The sequence below is a fragment of the Xiphias gladius genome, chromosome 18 (genome assembly GCF_016859285.1).
Source record: "Xiphias gladius isolate SHS-SW01 ecotype Sanya breed wild chromosome 18, ASM1685928v1, whole genome shotgun sequence".
NCBI lineage: Eukaryota > Metazoa > Chordata > Actinopteri > Istiophoriformes > Xiphiidae > Xiphias > Xiphias gladius.
Window position 1 is genome coordinate 16,288,579 of NC_053417.1, and position 20,221 is coordinate 16,308,799.

Below are 20,221 nucleotides of genomic sequence, written 5' to 3' on the forward strand. Positions count from 1 at the left end.
GAGATGAATGCAGAAAGACTAAAGCAAGGACAGGAAGAGACATCCTCCTACTCAGAAACAGGCTCTGACACGATTGGGACTGACATTGAGCTAACACCCTCAACTCCACCCAACACCCAGAACTCCACCCAACACACACAACTCCACCCAACACACACACGCACGCACGCACGCACACACACACACACACACACACACACACACACACACACACACACACACACACACACACACACACACACACGCTGGAAGAGAATGAATCACTTCCATTTACCGTAATCCATCTGGGAAAATCCTCGCAGTGAAAAAAGATGTTCCTTCTCCACTTATTTTTCAACTTCTTTTTCAACTTCAAAAACTCATCTCAAAGTGAATTTTAATGACGGCATTCTTTGTTTTGATCAGAAATGCAGATGCTAAACTGTATAGCAATTAAGTCATCCTAGATGCTGGGAAAGTTCCAACTTGTAATGAGATAAACATTCCATCCAGTGGATGTATGATTTACGAGTTTTTGGTCAGATTTTAATCAACTTACTGTATCTCAATTATTTAAAACACTTCAAACACACACACACACACACACACACACACACACACACACACACACACACACACACACACACACACACACACACACACACACACACACACAAACCTGATCTAAGGATGGAGTTGCAGTGTCTCTATGATGCTCCGTTTCACTTTTAAGTATTAAGGGACAAGTTGTAAATCTAATGTATCCTAAAATAATCAAAATTAAACAGGATACTTCTGGTTCAAAGTGATTTTTAATAATGAAAGAATGGAAAAATATTAGCTGCCTCTAGAATAGTATGAGGCACTGGGGATTTCCTTGTTCTCGCGGTGTGGATGATAATTCGTTAACAGACCCCACGAAGACAGTGATAAGTGAGCCAGCAAGCTGTATCTGGTGTTTTTCTCACTACTTTTCATTACCTGTCACACAGCACCGGCGGCAAGAATGAAACAGAACAGAGACAGCAGTTGACAGATGAACTAGAAGAGCACTCAGTAGAGTGCATACCTCTGCCAAGGCCTATGCCAAACAACACAGGTACACCAGACATCACAGAAAAAGTTTAAAATCCATAGTAAATGATCTTGATCTGCCCCTAAGTTTAATGGGTTCTTTCCTGCCCCTTGCCCCATCCCTCCTCCAATTTTGGTATGTTTTTTGGCATTTGCCTCGGTTGAGGTCTGTGCTCTACTTAGTGCCATTCTAGTTGAGTTGTTTGTTGGTTAGTTTGTTTATTGAGGAATCCAGTTAAAGGGGAAAATTCAGGAATTTTTTTTAATCGCTTTCCACAATATTGTGAGATAAGTCCTTTTTTTCGCCTTGGCGGATATATGCACTCTATTGAGTGCCAGTCTAGTTTATTCCGTCACTGAAAATCAAACCTGCTGGTCCCATTAACCAGTCAACTCTAGCGGAGAGGAATAGGATAAAAAGGGCACAGGGAAAAAAGATATTCAAATCTAAATCATGCAGAACACAGTAAAGTCTTTTCCAGTATATTGTGAATAATTGAAACTAATGATTAATGTACTTTTGTGTGAAAACAGTGCAATGGGGGGGGGGGGCACATTCACAATCAAATTTTCTAAATCAAATCTCACCAAAGATGCTTCAGTCAGACCCTCACATATAATTTAAAAAATGTAGCCGAAAGGCTTCTCATTTTGTTTTCATTGTTGTTCTCTTAGCCAGAGAACAGCAGTTACACACACACCCACACCACAAAAACCCTACTGGAATGAAAAATTGGAGCTTAATTAGTTCAAGAAATCTACAAGAAACAATGGACACAGATTCCAGTATCTTCCAGCATGGATCATATTGTGTAAATGTCAAATATGCATATAGTGTGTACCTTCTGTTAGCATAGTGAATTAGCTTAGTTGGTTGTTGAAGAAAAGACCGGCCCCAAACAATGTTTGTCTGCATATGCTGTATGTTATATATTCTACATACAGACTGAATCACAGGGAAGGCTCCGAAACATATACCACACACATTTCTCCAAAAAATACATTCTAAGCAATACTGACATCAATCTTCCCCCAGGGAAATGAACCTCAGCATGACTACGTGTCTCAAGCATAAAAACAGTCCACTGCAGTGCACTGTGGGACCGTGGGGAATCCCCACAGTTCCCCACCATTTCATCTCTTTGCAAGGATGCTTTAGGGATTTGTTTTCAAAAAGCGTTTGAGTTTTGAAAAACATTTTAAATTTGATTTCGGTTAAGAGAGCAGACACCCTGTAATGTATAAGTACCCTGCACTGTCAGTATATTTGAATGTGGGCCTCTCAACCGAGGTAGAGCACCCAGATCATAATTCATTAGACTTATGTTCGAGGACTCAGCCCGTTAATTATCTCCTCGGTGTTCTATTGAATTAGATCAAAGAACACTTAAAAGACTCTCAGTGTGCAGCCAGCAGCTAACGCTGACTGTGTGGATATGTTAGCTGTTTAAGAAATTCAAATTTAAGGTTTTTCCATGGTCTAAATATTTGTGTGTATTGCTCCAAATTTTTAGACATAGTTAAGCACAGTGAATAGGCACCAGCTGTGACCAGGTGTTACATGTTGTGGACTATATTCCAGTCCTTCTCTGTCCCCAAATTCCTTAGTTTATGCAAGAAAACAACAGTGAAAAAAAAAACTACATAACAAAATTTTGCATTCACTGGCCTATTGATTTCAATAGGCCAGTGAATGACAAGGAAACATAACAGAAGAAGGTGTTTAGTACTACATTTTAAAGAAACAGTTTGCCATTACCTCAGGGAAAAGAGTTTATTTGCGTTCTTTCCGAGATTTAGATGAGAAAATCGATACCAAATGTGAAGCTACCACTAGCACGAGCTTAGCTTAGCAGAAAGACTGGAATACGGTGGAAACAGCTAGCGCGGCTCTGACCAAAAGCAACATATTTTCTTTAACACGAGAACCGTCAGGGGTCGCTGTATACCTAAAACAGCCAACAAGTAAAATTTGACCAGCTATTAGAATGCACTGATTATCAAGGTACAAGGTTCATTTCTTTATCATTCTAAAGCACAGGGCTGTATAATGAAATGCTGGTTGTAGTCCCTTCATGCTACTAGGAAAATGACAATATGACAGTAAAAATAATATAAAGAACTTTATTTATATACTACTTTTCTTAACGAGTTTAAAAAGAGCAAATAAAACAGCACAGATTTAAAAAAAAAAACATTTAAAGATCCAAATAAAAACAAGGGATCACACATGGGATCATAAAAGATGGGAGGATAAAATAAAGTTAAAAAATGTTAAATGTTCATTTTTTTATTATTTCTGCCACACGTTGTTCAAACACACTTTGCGCAAACATTAAGCACCTTGACAAAACAGTCTGAATTAAAATGCAGAATATCTACAATCTAGAAAAAACATTGACTGTTGCAGTGTTCTTATATGCCTACATAATAATAATGCAGAATAAGAATCAAAGGGGTTCTTCCTGCTTGTTCCTTTCGGACACGCTTGCATCCAAACAACTACACATACAAAAGCTTACAAGTCCAAATGAAAATATTTATTGAAAATAAACGATTCTAATAAATTCCAAAAATCAAGGTAGATTTTTAAACAGAAAAAATGTACAATGATCACTTTTTCTAAACAATAGGCTCCACTGCGGTGTAGTGATATGACTGTGTTCTCTATAGGGGTAAATTTTACCCGCTGGCACTTGTAGGTGTAAATGGCCATTTTGTTAATCTGGTTTTATCTGACAATCTTTAACATTAGGGGGTGCAACATTACAACGTATTAAACCATATTTAACCTATTAACTTCGAAAAAGCAAACAATGGAAAAATAAAACAAAACAAACAAAAAAATGATATTTAAAAAATGTAATTATTTTGCTTTATACCAGCACAGCAAGCTTTTAGGTTTTCATATATTTTTCTTATTACTTTTATTTCCAGATGCTCGTTCCTAAAGGCCACAATAGATGTTTTATCTTTTAGCCTCTGCAGAGAGACATTTGATGGCGATGCCATCTGAATAATCACTGCATGTCTTCAGTAAAATGTCACTGCAGATAACATTGTCTGCCCATGTTGTCTGGTGTATCGTGCCTCACAGGCTGTAAGAACTCACTTTCAGCACACGCACACTTAACGTACCAAAAACAAACTCACCCATTTATGTACACAGACAGAAACATATGCAAATCAAATACATACAACACCACAGGATTGCTCATGAAATGAAAAGCTCTATTTTCTATATAGTATGTACAGTATATGATTGACTTGTAATTGATAGGAATCTTTCGGCAAGGCTATTATATGAAGAATTCTCCTCTCCCCGTAGCAAAGGGTGTGGCCACAGCAGTGTCTAAACATGCTGGTTTCCATCTGCAAATACACACACAAGCACAGGGAGGAAAAGAGGAAGAGAGAAAAGAGGAATTGGGAGAAAAGAGGCACATAGAAAAAGTTTTCATCCTTTTGATACAAATTCTGCTCATTCTGGCCCCACTGCGCCTTTAAACCCTGAATACATGCAGCTGCAAGCATCCAGAAACAAATCATACCTCTCAGGCTGCGTGGTGCCACTCCTCCATCGCACTCACTCGATAATCTGCACCGACCTGTGCACTGCTGTGCTGTTGTCATTGACAAAAACCGATTTGGCCAATCCCAGCTGTGGATTAAAACCAGTTAAAGAGATATCCGTGAAGGGTGTCCCACAGATGCAAGCCCACGAACACACACAACACACCCTTGCACTAATTGTGAGCCAGCTGTACTTCTCTGTCACTTTTTTTCTTTCTTAAATTATAATATGTTCATATGATAAGAACAATTGCTCATACTCACAAGGCATACACAAATCTCAAGGCAATGTTTCATGTATTCTGTCTGTCCTCCACCCTGTGCACCTCTTAATCACTGTCTTGGCCTCTTCTTCATCTCTCTTCCAATTAACATGTATCACTCCTCCCATAATAGACATCGAACACTGAAAACCAGTCTGCCAGGATTCCAGTGTGACTGTTTCTGAATTCACTGAACTCTTGGGTGTGGTCGCAGGGAAAGGAAAGTCAGAGGAGTAATAATAAACACCCACACATTTCAGTGGAGCCGTCCCACTGCCCATGCGAGCATGTGCTAAGCTTTAACCTGACACTCAAATACAGCACGATAGGTCTGTGGTGTGTCTCCCTTGATTTTTACTCACTTCTGTCTAATTTACCTTTTTCACAACTCCTTGCAAATTCTTCTCATTCCATAAGTTGTAGAGCAGCAGTGAGGCTGCCCTGCTGCCTTTGGGGAAAGACCTAGGACGGAAGGGCAGAGGACATTAAGAAAGAGCACAGTTAAGAAGCACAAGCTAAGACAACAGGAAAACAAGAGCAGATGAAAAAAATATGGCAACCATCGACAAACAAGAAAGGATTGCGAGGAGAAGGAGCAATTAAGGTACTGATGATATCACTGGCATTTTAGATACTTTGATTGCAGAACGCAAAAGTTGACTGAGAGGTTTCATTTATGCTAAAATAACCCTTTGAAAATAAACTGCAATAGCAACTGCAGCAGTGATGGTAGAAAGTTACTTTATATATATTGACTGTAAAATATGGAAGGATGCGTAGTCTGTTTACTTTACTACATCGGCATTTTGTGAAGATTTTTTTGTTGCTTACAGTTCCTTTATAGGATGGTTCACGTAAGTTATAAAATAGAAATGCGTTTTCTAAATTATCCTCAGCGGCATCTTGCCATGGAGATAGGTTGAATAAAACCAAAACTAAGTGTTGGGGAAAAGTACAATACAGCGGAGCTGAATGTAATTTAGTTTGTAATGTTCAGAGCAGTGAAAAGTATATTTTAAAGATCCGACAGCAACATCTCTTTTGTAATTATTGACAGTGACTTTGAATTATCCAGAGTAACAGGATGATTGTTTGAGGTGTCGCTGTTGATGTTTTAAATGTTTATTTTTGTCGGTGCTGTTAGCACCACAAACAAGATTACATTAGTCGACTTTGTATTATGGTGGAATAAAAAAAAAATCTCAGACAGATGTCAAAACGTAGACAGATAAAACTCGAAACTATCTGCATGGATAAACACCACAGAAGACAGAATAAAAACTCACCCGTTCTCACTGAGGTCAGCCAGGGATGTCACCAGTTCATTATTGATGACTTTCTTGCCGACCTCAATGTCTGCCAGCATCAGAGTCCATGCTGTGTTGCAAACTGTTGCTATAGTGTCGTCACATTTTCCCATCCCCCGGGGGCCAGAGGACAGGAGGCTTGTGAGCTCAGGTAGAACCTGCTTTGCTACAGAGAAGACAGAGGAGACAGTAAATCAGAAACTACATTTATGTACCTGCAACAGAACTGACAGGCATTCTCAACACCTCATGTTTCTTCTTACCCAAGGAGGTCTGCAAACTGCTGGTCCGAGACATGTTGTTCAGCAGGAACATGGCGGTCTTTTGCAGGCTAGAGTTAGATGACCTCAACAGAGGGGAAATGTGCAGCGGAGCACCCAACTTCTGAACCAGAATCTTACTCATGGCAACGGAGCCCTGAAACAAAAAACAGCACAACACAGAGGGAAAGAAGGAGGAAAAAACATCAGCTGTATTTCCCATTTCACTGTAGCAGTCCATATTTATCCCATATTTGTGTTGTGAAATCCATCCCAGCTGACTTTGTAATTATTTCACAGTTCCTCAGAACCTCCACCCATTCTTATTGTTTACATTGCTGCTGTGTCATTAATCCTACCACCTCTCTTTCTCCATTGCTTTTCTCCTCTCCTAAAACAACCTGAGATAATCCCGAGTGTCCGTTAACCCCACACACAAATGGTAAGCCTAATAATCATCTTCTTTGCACTCACCAGTCCCCTGCTGGCAGTGAGGTTCTGCAGGGCACCACAGCAGGCCTCCAGGGTGGCATCTTTCTTAGACGAGCCCAGCAGAGACAGGTAGGTCTGCATAGCTTTGGGATGGCACAACAACTTTTTACCTGATGGGTTACTCTCCTCTGGCATTGCCTGTTCCATGTCAAACGAAAACTGAGGAGAGAGGAAGATAGGAAGATGGAAGTGGGGCTTGGGTTGAAGGCTTCGTAATGATTTAGCCAACAAACACAGATGGAGGTGAGCCCACCTGCTTTTGAGCCTTGCTGCTCTTGGGGCTGAAGCATCCAATTGTGGGGCTTTTCTTACTCCCAAACTGCTCCTCTGTCTGAGGATTGTACTTGATGAAGCACTCAGGGGACTCTGTCTCCAGTTGATAGGTCAAGTTATGGAGGATGCATGCACAGTTCTCCACAGACTAGAGGAGAGACAGACATGGCTCTTATTGATTAGGCACACATTCATCGAGGTCTTAAGAAAGTGTCAGCTAGTATTTTTATTTAACAGGAAGTGGATGAACTTTTCTAGAAACGCTACAGAAACATTAACATGCTGACAAAAAAATATAAGAGTTTAAGGAAACTGAGGTAGGTTTAGTTAATGAGGCTCGATTAACTCTAAAATTATCCTTACTCAAAAAGCCATTGAAACACAATGAAATGATGAAAACCCAGAGACAAAGCTACACATATACATTAAATATAACAACTTCCATAACGACGTGGATTCCTGTTACAGTTTACCACAAGAGGCTAACATCTCACCTTTGCAGAGCTGACATAAAGTAAACAAATCTAATTCTGTTTCAGTCTCTCACACAGACGACACACTGCCATGCAACACCAGTCATACTCTTCATTAAAGTAGCCTGTGTAAACAGTGCCAGCACAGACATGGTGTTAAGCACACATCCACACCCAAAACTTTTCACAAATGAGCAGGTACACATATAAGCACACACTAAATATATACACATGCTGGCTCCGCCTGCAGTATTTACCTACTTATCCGTGGGTGGGTGTGTGTGTGTGTGTGTTTACAGATGTGTGAGCGCGACAATAACCATTTGAAGGGAATGTATGTGTATGTGTATTTGTATTTGTACTGTATGCGTGGACAAATAAGCCACGATTGTAAGGCAAGTGGTGCAACTGTTAAAATAATGATGTTGTAACTTCAAGTATCTCCATAAGCACTGTACTTACAGATGTCAATACTGTAATTAATGCCAGCTCCTCTCTGTGCAACCAACGATTAATTCCTCAATTAACTGAGTAACTGTTCTATGAAATATCCAAAAATAGTGAAAAATGTCTGTCCGAATTTCCTTAAGCCCAAGATGAGGTCATCAAACTGCCCTGTTTTTTCCAACCAACAGTCGAAATATTAGGCATTTTTGCCAAATATTTTTTAAAAACAGTTGCCGATTAAGTTTCTGTTGTTTGACCTATTTATTAATTGTCAGTTTAACTGATAGTGATGATGATGGTGGTATACAGGGGAGTGGAGGGGTTAAAAAAGACAAGAAAAGAATATAGTTTCTGAAGTGCAGAGCCCTACAATGTTATGGTCTCCATTTACAAACATTAGTAGTGGATGGGAAAGGGTTCTTTTGGATAAGAGAGGTACTGCAACTGTGGGCTCAGGGGTGTACCTTGTCATCAGGGTTTCCCTCTGCCACACAGGACTGGACGTAACTCATGAGGGAGTCGATGAGGCCACAGCAGTCTCGCATTGCATGCCTCCCACTCTGCTGGGAACAGCTCAGGTTCCTACACACATCATTCAGTCATTCATTTATGTTAGTGTTTCCATCTGCGTGGAAACACTAACATGTCTAGAACATAATAACAGACACAGAACTGTGGGCAGATCAGGCACAGAAGTTTCCAAAGCATGATTTTTCATTGCCAGTATTAGGTAGCTGCTTTAGTTGTTTAGTTGTTAATACACATTAATATTATATGTGTATTAGACGCATATGGTGCTTCAATTGAGGTGAAGTGTATAGTATAGCACGGATATCACATTTGAGACTTTTGCAGTGCTGAATCAAAAGACTCAAACTGAAGGCAGAAATCAGAAGAAAGAGCTGCTCCCTGCACTGATAGGTACCAATACATTTAATTCAATAGAGCAATATTTTGACTAGGTCGGCAACTAGTGATTATTTTCATTATTAATTAATCTGACAGTCATTTTGTTGATTAACTGATTAATAATGTCATCTGTAAGATGACCGAAAATACTGAAAAGCATTCATCAGTGTCTCTGGTGATGTCTTCAAATGTCTTATTTTGTCCGACCAAGAGTTCAAACCCTAAAGATATTCAATTTACAACGACATAAAACAGAGAAAGGAAGCAAATCCTCACATCAGAGAAGCTCGGACCTGAGAATGTTTGGCAGTTTTGCTTAAAAAAATGACTTAAATTATTAATCAATAATGCAAATAGTTGATCACTGGCATCATAAAAAATGTTGCTCTATCTAATATAACTTAAAGGTACACACTGGAGGCACTGATCTCAATGACATGTTCTCACCGCAAGCACCCTGTGGCGTTGTAGTAGACATCAGGGTGTATGTTGTTGTTGGTGCTCTTGTCTGACCAGCAGGTGAATGGTACCACCACATTCTCAGTCAGGACGGGCAGCACTGTTGCTGTAAGTTCTCCCTTCAGCTCATCGGCGGACGACAGGTTCCATAGCAGGCCTACATATTGCAAGAAGACTGAAGTTACGAGCGACTGAAAAAAATCCTCCTGTGCCTTTCTGATTATAGTAGGAGTCATTTCATCCATGCATCATGTAGTTTCCCTTGGTGTTTGAGAATGCTCTTAAAAACATGCTGTGACTAAGAAATGGATGGTCAGAGAACCTCCATCAAAAGTAGAGTGAAAGTGATTGCAAAAGAAATTCATACTATTAACAGACTTTGTCTTTGACACTCAGTACGGATAAATTTATGAAATACTGGACAAAATGCACATGGATATGGATAAGGTACAAGAAGGAGGAATATTAGACCTTGGTTTTTCCTACTGTTTACATATGCGGTTTACCTCAACCCCCATTTTTCAGTGTTCTCACAGGCCTCCTGTGATATAGTCTGTCTTTAGCCTGTATCATTATTATTATTATTACGTCATTTATTTCTTCCTTCTCTACTGAGTAAAAGCAGGAACTGTAAATATAATGGACATGTGAAAACTGGGTATTCCTACAAGATCAGTTCTCTTCTTTGAATTCCTACTGGGGACTATAAGAAACTGATAAACTTGAAATGGTCTTATTTTAACATCTTACTCCCCTTTATTATTTTCTTTTTCTTTGTATTTCATTTTACTATTTTTACTATCATTTTATTTTTCTCTTTTACAACTATATAGAGGACCTGTATTGATGAACAGGTAAATCTGACTAGAACAGGAAGACCTAATTTTTTTGTTTCTTTTTTTCTTTTTTTTTGTGTATACTTGTTTTCCATGTGAAAATTGTGAAAGTAACCCTTAACACAAAGTAAACCGACCTGTGTTGTGTATGACCTTATGTATTGCCCGTGGTGACCTGCTTTGTTCTGTTATTTTATTCTGTGTATTTATTTTTGCAGTCTTTAGGTTACTATTAAAAAAACAGTAAGAATAAAAAAAAAACATGTTGTAAAGCACATGTGAGATTTTTCCTGGGAGGTTTAGGGATGATGTTTTAACCCGGGATTAAAACCCCGCTAAATCTCACTTTCACCTAATATGTTGAGGTCCTGTCTCAATAAAATGTCCCACCCGTGATTTGTTTCTGAGTCTCAGTAGAATCTGTCTCCTTTAGTAGCTGCAGGGCCTTAGCGATACCACCACAGTGTTGAACCTCCAGCTTGTTGTTCTGGTCTTTAAACACCAGGTTCCTCAGAGCCCCAGCTGCAGCCTGGTTCACCCCAGGGTTGGGGCTCCACAGCAGGGTCACCAGATCAGGGATACCCCCTAGTTGGAAAACCTGCGACACAGAAATGTGGAGGGGGCGGGTGAGGAAAATCTGAGACTTTTTAGGTGTGGCAATACATTGACAACACTTTTTTCCTGGAAACCATAACTAGCAGCCAAGTGCGACGATAAATGCTTTCTCCTCTCCTTCCCCCAGGACAGGTTGCACAACAATCCACACAGAGCTTTACTCTGCTTGTATCTGTACAGTACAGGACAATCCTCACACAAATGTGAAAGTCCGTGTGTGCATGTGTGCACGTTTCCAGGGTGTGTCTATACAAGAGACGTTTACAGCATGTGTGTGTGCGAGAGCTCAGACCTCCTGTTTGGCACGCTCCTCTTTGAAGGTGATGTGTTGGATGAAGGTGGCTCCGTACTGTTGGAAATTTTCATCATGATGAGACAGGTACTCTACAGCCTCCTTTAGGGTCAGGTCTGACATGTTTATCCCACTGTTCTCCCTGGAGAAACATTAGATACTTAATTAAACTGATGTCACGAGTTCAGTAAACAGCATGGATTTAATTTAATCTAGAAAATAGTTTTTGATGCCTTTGAAAGAAAATGATCGACATCTGAAAGCTCGGGAGCCAGGGGAACTCACGCCGTTTGCTGTAGCTCTATCTTAGATGTTTTGATGGTACCCATCTTGCCATCAGTGTGGGACTGGGCAGAGGGCGGCTGGACGATGCGTGTCTGGCTGTTGGTCATCTGAGTGCCGCTGGTAATGTAATAGATGCTGCTTCTATTTACTCGTCCCTGGACGGTTTGCTGGCTCTGGGCTGTCTGCCCCTTGGCTCTCTAAATAAAGAGCAGTTTACAATGCTAATTTGGTGCTGTGGAGTACTTTCAGTTCGTATGTTTATACACATATGTTTTGCATAGCATGTTAAGGTACTTTAGTGACACTGCAGGAATGAGAATAAGAATAAATGATCACCATCCCAGGTGCAGGTGCAGGGGCAGGAGAAAATGGAGGAACCAAGGCAGGGTCACTGCGACTGGGTTTCAGCCTGTTGGGACTCTGGGGCCATTTGGAGGAACTGATTTGCTGTTCCCATGTGCCTGAGGTGCTGTAATGTTTTCCTCCAATGGTTTTAGCGGATAGAGTGTGACTCCTCTGAGGATTCATCTAAGAAGAAAGAATGTGAGGCTCAGGAGATTTACTTACATAAAACATTCCATTCGAGGTGCTCCAGAGGATGGTAGGTTTTAAAATGGCAGGGCCTACAAGGCACTTTATCCAGGTCAGATGGAATAACACCGGTCATGGAAAACTGTACCTTAACTGTAGCCTATCTGTTAAAACACTGCATAACCTTAGGGCTTCTCTGTAGCACCAGGCCAGGTCAGACAAAAAGAAAGTTGGTAACCCACGAGAGCAGTTTTCAAAGACATCCGCTGTTAATCAAGGCAGAGGAATTTGACCTGACTGCATACCTCCTTTTTTTCCTTATCACTTCACAGTGAAGGCAGCAGAATGCACCAAACACTCACTTAAACCAAAGTAACATAATATCTGTCATTGGAGACAAACTCAATCTATGTGTATTTTAACACTGCTGGGGCAGTTGAGAAGTTTCTCATAGAGGAGCCTTGTGTGTACTAGTCAAACACAGCACCCATTAATGTTCACAACCCTGATGTCACTGAACAGCTTAATAACCCGTAACTGTCTATTGTTACTGTATCCATTTACTTTGGCTTGGATATTTTTTGGATTAGTGTGCGTGTGATTGCACACAACAGACTATTCAAGCATTATCACAAAATAATGAATAAAGAAACTTGTCATATCCTGAGCAAAATGACAGAACATGTCTTGCTAATCCTTCAACGATTAAGCACGTTATTGAACCTTTGTCTCCTGTCAGTTTGTTTGAATAATTACAGTAAAATCTGAGAGTTATGAAAGAGTAAAACATTCCCACTGCTCTTTGAACACACTGAACGTTAGTAAGGAGGGAAGTCTGCACCAGTGAGACAATGAAAGGAAAAGCTCTCCCTTTCTCCTCGCCCAAAAATCATAAACATTAAAGCTTAAGCACTCACAAGAACAGTTTTCGCATGGTTAATCATTGTAGCTTACATGTTGACATTGGGATTTGTGGAATTTATCAGGAACGGATATTGGCTAATGGGGAAGCGGGTGACACAGACACACACACACACACACAGACAGTATTACTACCCCGTCTTCTGTCCGTGTAACAGCCCTCTTTCCTGTTTCAAACTGGACTTGTTGCTCAGTTACAAGCCATACATCAGGCCTGCTACCAGGCAGCAAAAGCATGATGGAGGAGACATCTGTCAACAACATGCTTGATAAGAATTGACCGCATTTTTACTCGCAACGTGCTGCATGCTCCCTTCATTAGGGTACAGATGGACTGAGCCACCGGGGCTTTTCTTACAGCAGAGGCTGGACATGAAAGGATGAAAATTCTGCAGAGAAAATACAAGCAGCACAGACAAACAGCAGGACGCTTCTGTGTTTGATTAGAGAACATACATTTTGTTATAAATAAAAGATATTACTTTCTGATGGGACCACAAAGGAGAGCAGGGTATACTTGTGTACCGCAAAAAAATACCACCATCAATAATGTAGATATCGTAACTGAGAGCATGACTGACGATAGCCGAAGTGATGGTGAAGCAATAGGAAGGAGACACACTGACACCGCACGGAAACCATTATTACAGTTAAAAGAAATGTCTTCAACCCAAAACTGCAGCACCGCAAAATGTGACTGGATTGCTTGCCGTTTGGTTTGTGTTTCTGACATTTGGTTTGTAAGTTGAGATGTGGCTCTGCTGCTTTATTGGTCAGATACACTGTCAGTCATGTTCTACCTCATTTATACTAAGTTAGATATCTCTTTGATATTCCCGGTTGTATTCGTCCATTGCAGGCAATTTTTCAGGTATATAATGGACTAGCATATCCAAAAACAGATATTTCCATCTAGTTATAGTTGTTTGATCTAGTTTATCAATTGGATTTCCACTAAACTTACTGTGAAATGCAATTGTACATTCTAGTGCAGTCTAATACAACGGTTCTGCCATAAATTCCATTTTTACAATGTAAAGTTTATAATGTTCAGATTTTTGTAACGTTCTCAGGAATTTCTTAATTCAATTATATATTTATTATTGGGGTCACAGGTAAAGATGGTCTTGTACTGGACTACAACATATTGATAGGTGTTTGTATAGGTGCACCTAATAAAGTGGCCACAGTGCATCAATATTGAAATATAAAAGTGGTGAGAGATGTCAGTGCTCTTGCCACGAACCGAGACAGGATTTGTCGTTACTCACTCTGCAGTGCATCTTTTACAGAGAAAATCAAGTATTAATTTTGCCTGTGGAATTTAGATGAAGTGGCAGAATCAACACACACATGACAGAGATGTATAGAGTGCTGTTCATATGATTATGAACTTTCATCAGCAAGAACACATCACCACACACACTAGAAATGCCTCAACTCACTGTCAGTGGGTCAGATCTGGCTAACCCAGAGCTACATATTCACACATACACACACAAGCACACACACACACACACACACACACACACACACACACACACACACACACACACACACAAAACCACACTGATGAAGTCAACCTTACTCCTCTGTGGAATTTGGATTAGTCCAGTACTGCAAATGAGCTGAACTCACCGTGACTCTTAGTGAGAAGACTGGAATTAAGAGTGACACTCAAAAAATTAGGAAATCACACACACCTGGTTGCGAGATACAAAAGTATGTTCTGTTAACTGAAATAATATTCTGTAATCAATCTTCTTTGAAATTAGTGGGAGATATTTACTATCTAATGCCATCTTTCCCCCTTTCCATGAGTGGATCAAGAGCAGAGTTATTACTGCATATGGGTCATTAGGACATGAACATTACTTATAAGGTAAATTAGCCGCAGCTTTGTCCAGCCTTTGTTTGTTAATGTGAGGCATCATTTTATTCTGAAAATCCTGTCAGCCGCAGCCTGAGCAATGCAGTCACACTCTCAGATGGGGCCTGATGTCATAGTGAAAGATCTATCGCCAGAAGTTCAGCAGCTGAATAAAGACGAAGAAGAAATCCTTTGACACGATTTAAAGATAAGACTGAGCGTCGCTGCGCTCTGTCATGAAGCTCCCGAGTTGTGTTGCCCACATCAACAAACTGAAAGAGAGACAGAGCTACAGAATCTCAGGTGAAATGTGAAATTGGCTCAGAGCAGGCAGGTGGTTCAAACAGAGCAGCATACTACCTACAGGTTTTTACACATTTATTTTCCTGTAATGCTTTCTTGAAAATCTATCACATCAAGAGATCTATTAATTAAAAAAAAAAAGTAAAATATCTGATTGAAATCAGAGAGAAAAATCATGTTACAAGTTATATGAGCAAACACATATTCAATTCAAGTAAATGTGTGTGTGTGTGTGTGTATGTGTGTGCTCAGAAGTGCACAGAGAAAGAGACCCAGTGAACCCACCCATTTGGCATTAACACAGACTTCTAAACTTATTCATACACTCCTCAAAATACCAAACGGCTCACAGTTGAGTTTCAAAACATTGAAAGTCAGCTGGGAGGAGATTTTGGCATGTGTGGGAGCTATAAGGCATTTTTGACATCAGGGTGTATCTCTTTTTGAAGGTTTAGTCCATTTACAAAAAAAAAAAAAATTGATATATTCTTCAATGCATTTTTAAAGCGTATGTCAGTGTTTTAGATTTTCTTGAAAGAATAGTTTTACATTTACACTTACATTTATTTGCTTTTGTGCCAAGAGTTAGATGAGAGGACTGATACCGCTCTTGTGTATGTCCACACAATATGAAGCCAGAGCCAGAAGCCAGTTAGCTTAGTTTAGCAAACTGCTAGTCTGGCTCTGTCCAGAAGTAACAAAATCTGCCTGCCGGTACCTCTAGGTTACGTGCCAGACTATTTCTTGGCTTCCTGGACTCGCCGCTGGTTGCCTGAAGTCAATGTGCCCAACCGAGAAATAGTAACATAACGTAACTCCTTGTAAAACCACAACTTGTCTAAGTAACTAAGTAAAATAAGATGTACCGTGTTCATTAGTGAGTTTTAGAAGTAATGGTAGGCAGATTTTGTTACCTTTCCAGTCTTAATGGTAAGCTAACAACAAAAACAACAAATTATTCCTTTAAACTCTTCTTTACTTCTATGCAATTAATATTTTTCATTATTTTATTGTTGTCTAAATTGTGTTATCTTCGCATGGTAATGCAGTTGTTAGGTTCCTTAAAGAAGCTTAATCTGTATTACCACACAACACACTCAACTTTTTTATGGACAAAAACGAATGCAGGTATATCATACTTATGGCCTATTTAAAGTGATGGATTACTGCAAGCATGTTTCATTTCATAATCTAAAAAATGAACTGAAACAAACAGCCGGAGCAGTAATGTAAAGTACCAATAATTATGGTAAAAAAACAAACCCACAGATATGGTCCTTTAATCCAGAGGCTTTGAAAAGGTTTGTGCTCTGATTATCTCTACAACAAGACATGGAATTGTTACATAAGAAAAACAATTACCGCTTTGTAGTAGCCTGCTGACATAGTGGAGCTGCTGCGGCTGAAGGTGCCGTTTGCTTTGGATGGAGCAAACTTGAACTGTCCGAACTGGACATATGTTGTCTGTGGAGTCGGGCCTGTTAAAAGAGGAGACGTGACAAAAACTGATCCAGTGATGACTTTTTTTTTTTAATCCTACAGACATTACTAAGGGTAGATTGACAAATGACCAGCAAACTGAAACACACCTATTTGGATAAATGTAAAGGTGATAATCAAACCTCCAGTAAGCATCAAACATGCTGGCAAGGCAGCACGAGGATGTTGTAGGAAATTGGTGTCTTTATGTTTCCATCAGGTTTCCATCACACTGATCATTTCAACAATGTGTGTTTTGACTTTTCCTTTTCATTATTATGAGAGGTATGTTGTTATTCATATAAAATATCCGTCCACGTGTGTGTGGTGATTTCTGCTTCACAAAGACTTGCACTACTGTTGAATACTCCCTTTACAAAAGTTTTTAACTTAATTACATTTAGTAAAATCCCAACCCTAATTTCACACCCAACATGGCTGATCATCAGTTACAGAGGTGTCAGACTGACTCAGGTGTGTGTCACTCGATAAGCATCTAGCGTCTGCTTCCCTGCTTCCCTGGCCTTACAATCTCTTATAGACGCAATCCGTTAACTGACATCGGACAATTAAAAGAGGGGTTTGAAGACTACAGATGAATAAAGTAATGCACTAATACATAAATCAAACTTAAAAAGGATATACAAACAACTTATTAAACTATATCAGATTCATTTCAAATATTCAGTAGCTAAATTAAAAAAATCTGGGAATTACTACACTACATTTTAAGAAAGGGAAATAAAGAGCCGAATCCACAGATATGTTTAAGAGGTATATAAAAGAAATTTAAAAGGTGGATTTTTTCAATTTGCAATGTGATTTACAATTTTGTTCTCCATTTTTCACTCGCCACTTCTGTATTTTTACTTTGGTGGCTTTGTTTTGGCCTTGGTAAATCTGAGCCCAAAGGTGCACCTTAATCTGATAGTGTGCATGAGTGTTTCTTCGTCGATACACTGTTCAACTGGATCCATTTACTGGTGGACTGATTTAAATTAATTAATTATAATTAAATTAATTAAATTAAATTGTTTTAATCCGTAACATGTTTGATCAAATGTATGTATACTGTGTTGTGAGCTGAGGAAAATCCAGCCACTACGTAGGAGCATGGTTTAGCACCTCTGCCACTGTCTGTCTTGTTGGATGATTCATGTGAATGTGAGGCTCGCCCTGAGACCTCACCATTTCAGGATTACGGCAGTCCACAAACAAAAATGCAATCAGCTCCATTGTGTTGGGGCAGCAGCAGAAACGTCAGAGGGCGATATGTCTCATAGCCTCAGCGCATAGAACCAGAACTGTCTGCATGTCATGACAGCACTAAGGATAAGTGAGAGAATATGCCTTTTTGTAATTTGTTGGACCTGCCCCTTGGTCCTGGCCCTTAACAGGAAAATCCACAGTGGCGAGTGTCCAACTAATGTCTGACGTTATCATCTTTGTCACTACACAACATAAGTAAAACAGATTTTTTCGAACAGAATAATTACTTTAATATGACTGTATGAGTCTCAAACTCTGAATAATGTTCCGCTGATCATTTTTTTGCCCCAGTATTAAAGCTACGGGTACCTGGATAATCTCAGGGGTGTGTGCAACTCTAACCTTGTGGCTGTGTTTCTTATTATTCAGTGTCTATGTACTGCTGTTTGTTTTCTAGAAATTTCCCTGAGCAAAGTATTCCCGGACAGCTCTTAAGCTTTTTTTTTTTTTTTTTAGAACAAAGGACAGAATAACAGATAGGGACTTAAAGGGAGAAACCAATTTCAATTTTCATTGTAAAGAGTTCATTTTGAAGCTATTCATGGAGTGGAGCAGAGACGATAAACATTTATTCTTCAGGCACAACCTTCAGAGTCTGAGGTAAAGTTTTTTTTCACTTGGTTGTTACCGGATTTGGCTGTGTGCCTCCCATACGGGCTACAGTTTTCTGTGTGTACTATCAGTTGCAATCACTTGTTGAAGGTTTTAAACCCACCAGAGGTGTCCTTATCATGCATATCACAAATTTCACAATCAGTTCTAAGCATTTTCAGGGTCAGTAAGACAGTAAAGTAGGAAAGTAAGATACAGATAGCCTACTTCGCAGGTGACTAAGTACTGATAAATTCCTCTATTGCCCTATAACAACCATGCACTACATCTCAACTCAACAGGGGGACATGCACACATTTCACAAGATAAAAATACATTATTTGTTTCAGAATTTTGCCAAATACCAGGGTTGTTTGGACAGACTGTAACTGTGAAAATGTGTCTGTGTGTGTGTGTTGGGGCTTTTGCCAGCCCCTGGGCTTTATTCCCAACTCACAGCGAGAAACAGCCCTGAACCGCACAGGATCAACGCTGCGTGTCTCTCCCAGTGCTGTTTCTCAGAGCTCACACCAACAGAACTCACTTTGTTGCTCAGCAGCAGGGGAGAAATAAAAAAATGCGACTCCCCAGCTGTTACCCTTTTTTTTTTTTTTTTTTTCCCAAGTCGTCAGTCTCTCACACCAAACGAGCTTGGACTGGAAACGGTTTATCCTCACGGTCTGGTCCTGAGAGATTTGTTGGCCAAAGACGCGGCACAGGAAAACAGCGTGGTCATCCCGTTTGAAGGATGCAACCACTGCTTCTGGGGAAGTTTAGTGACTCGCGCGGATCGCAGGAAACACCAGTTGTATAATGTTGGTGCCTTAGCTAGTTAACAAGTATAAACGTGATTATGTTAGGATGCATGAAAGACAACACCGCGGGTCATGGCAAATGAGGAGGTTACAACACAGGATATGACTCGGTATTATTCATAACATGGTGTGGTTTTAAAGGGATTTTATTCCATACTTGTAGGCGATGGAGACAGGGAGCCGTTGTTCCCGGGTTTGGACTTGCTCCTCTTGATGGTGTGCACCTGATCCAGCACGCGCTGCTGCCCCGAGCGCAGCTTGTCGTCGGAGGGGAGCGCGAGCGACGTGTCCTCCGCGCCCCCGATGGTCATCGCCGATCGCAGCGGCTCCGGTGCCATCATCTTCCAGGATCGGTGCCTTTTCCCGCGAACGGATCGATTCAATCGGTTTCTAAAGACGGAACCAAGCGAATAGAACAAAACAAAAAAAAAAACGAAAAGCAAAAACAAAAAGCAAAGAAAAAAGAAAAAAAAAAAAAACACACACACACACACACACACACAAAGTGCAGGCCCGGAGGAGATGAGCGGTGGCCGGACTCAGCGAAGTGGACGTTGCGAATCTGCCAAGTATGTACGTAGGCTTAGTGTTCCCAGAGCTGGGGCGTTGAACTCCACCCACCGGGACCGCGCCCCGTCGAGGTGGGACCAGGAGGGTTCACATGCAGGTACGGTGTGAAAGGAGGGGCCGCGGCGGAACGTGTGTGATATCTGCGCGACTGTGAGACAAATGAGGATTAGCACAAGCAGCTTTTTTTTTTTTTTGCTGTGAAGGGAGGGAGAATGCCGGGGTCCCCGCAGCCCTCAGCAACCAGCATTTACTCTTGTGTCATAGTGAAATGTCTCCTTCTCTCTCAACCCAGCCGGTCGAGGCAGACGGCCGCCCGCCATGAGCCGGGTTCTGTC

At 40.5% G+C, this 20,221-nt stretch overlaps 1 protein-coding gene across 1 annotated transcript; it reads right to left on the reverse strand.

The window, feature by feature from the left end:
• Positions 1–3,578: 3,578 nt before the first annotated feature.
• LOC120803494 (plakophilin-1) lies at positions 3,579–19,768 on the reverse strand. Its single transcript, XM_040151992.1, has 15 exons — positions 19,474–19,768; positions 16,525–16,640; positions 11,874–12,065; positions 11,538–11,734; positions 11,253–11,394; positions 10,736–10,943; positions 9,498–9,666; positions 8,606–8,723; positions 7,202–7,369; positions 6,931–7,107; positions 6,460–6,613; positions 6,176–6,362; positions 5,267–5,351; positions 4,605–4,714; positions 3,579–4,425 (listed from the first exon to the last, which is right to left on the reverse strand). The coding sequence occupies exons 1-14, from the start codon at positions 19,655–19,657 to the stop codon at positions 4,640–4,642; spliced, it is 2,172 nt and encodes a 723-aa protein (XP_040007926.1). The 5' UTR covers positions 19,658–19,768; the 3' UTR covers positions 3,579–4,425; positions 4,605–4,639.
• Positions 19,769–20,221: the final 453 nt, after the last annotated feature.

What these genes read in the sequence shown, in the direction of transcription:
- LOC120803494 (XM_040151992.1), bottom strand. Translation starts at nt 19,657, where the DNA reads ATGATGGCACCGGAGCCGCTGCGATCGGCGATGACCATCGGGGGCGCG. An exon ending in GACTCAGAAACAAATCACGG is followed by an intron (nt 9,667 to 10,735) that starts GTGGGACATTTT and finishes TGCAATATGTAG; the next exon opens with GCCTGCTATGGAACCTGTCG. An exon ending in AGGGAAACCCTGATGACAAG is followed by an intron (nt 7,370 to 8,605) that starts GTACACCCCTGA and finishes TCTCTCCTCTAG; the next exon opens with TCTGTGGAGAACTGTGCATG.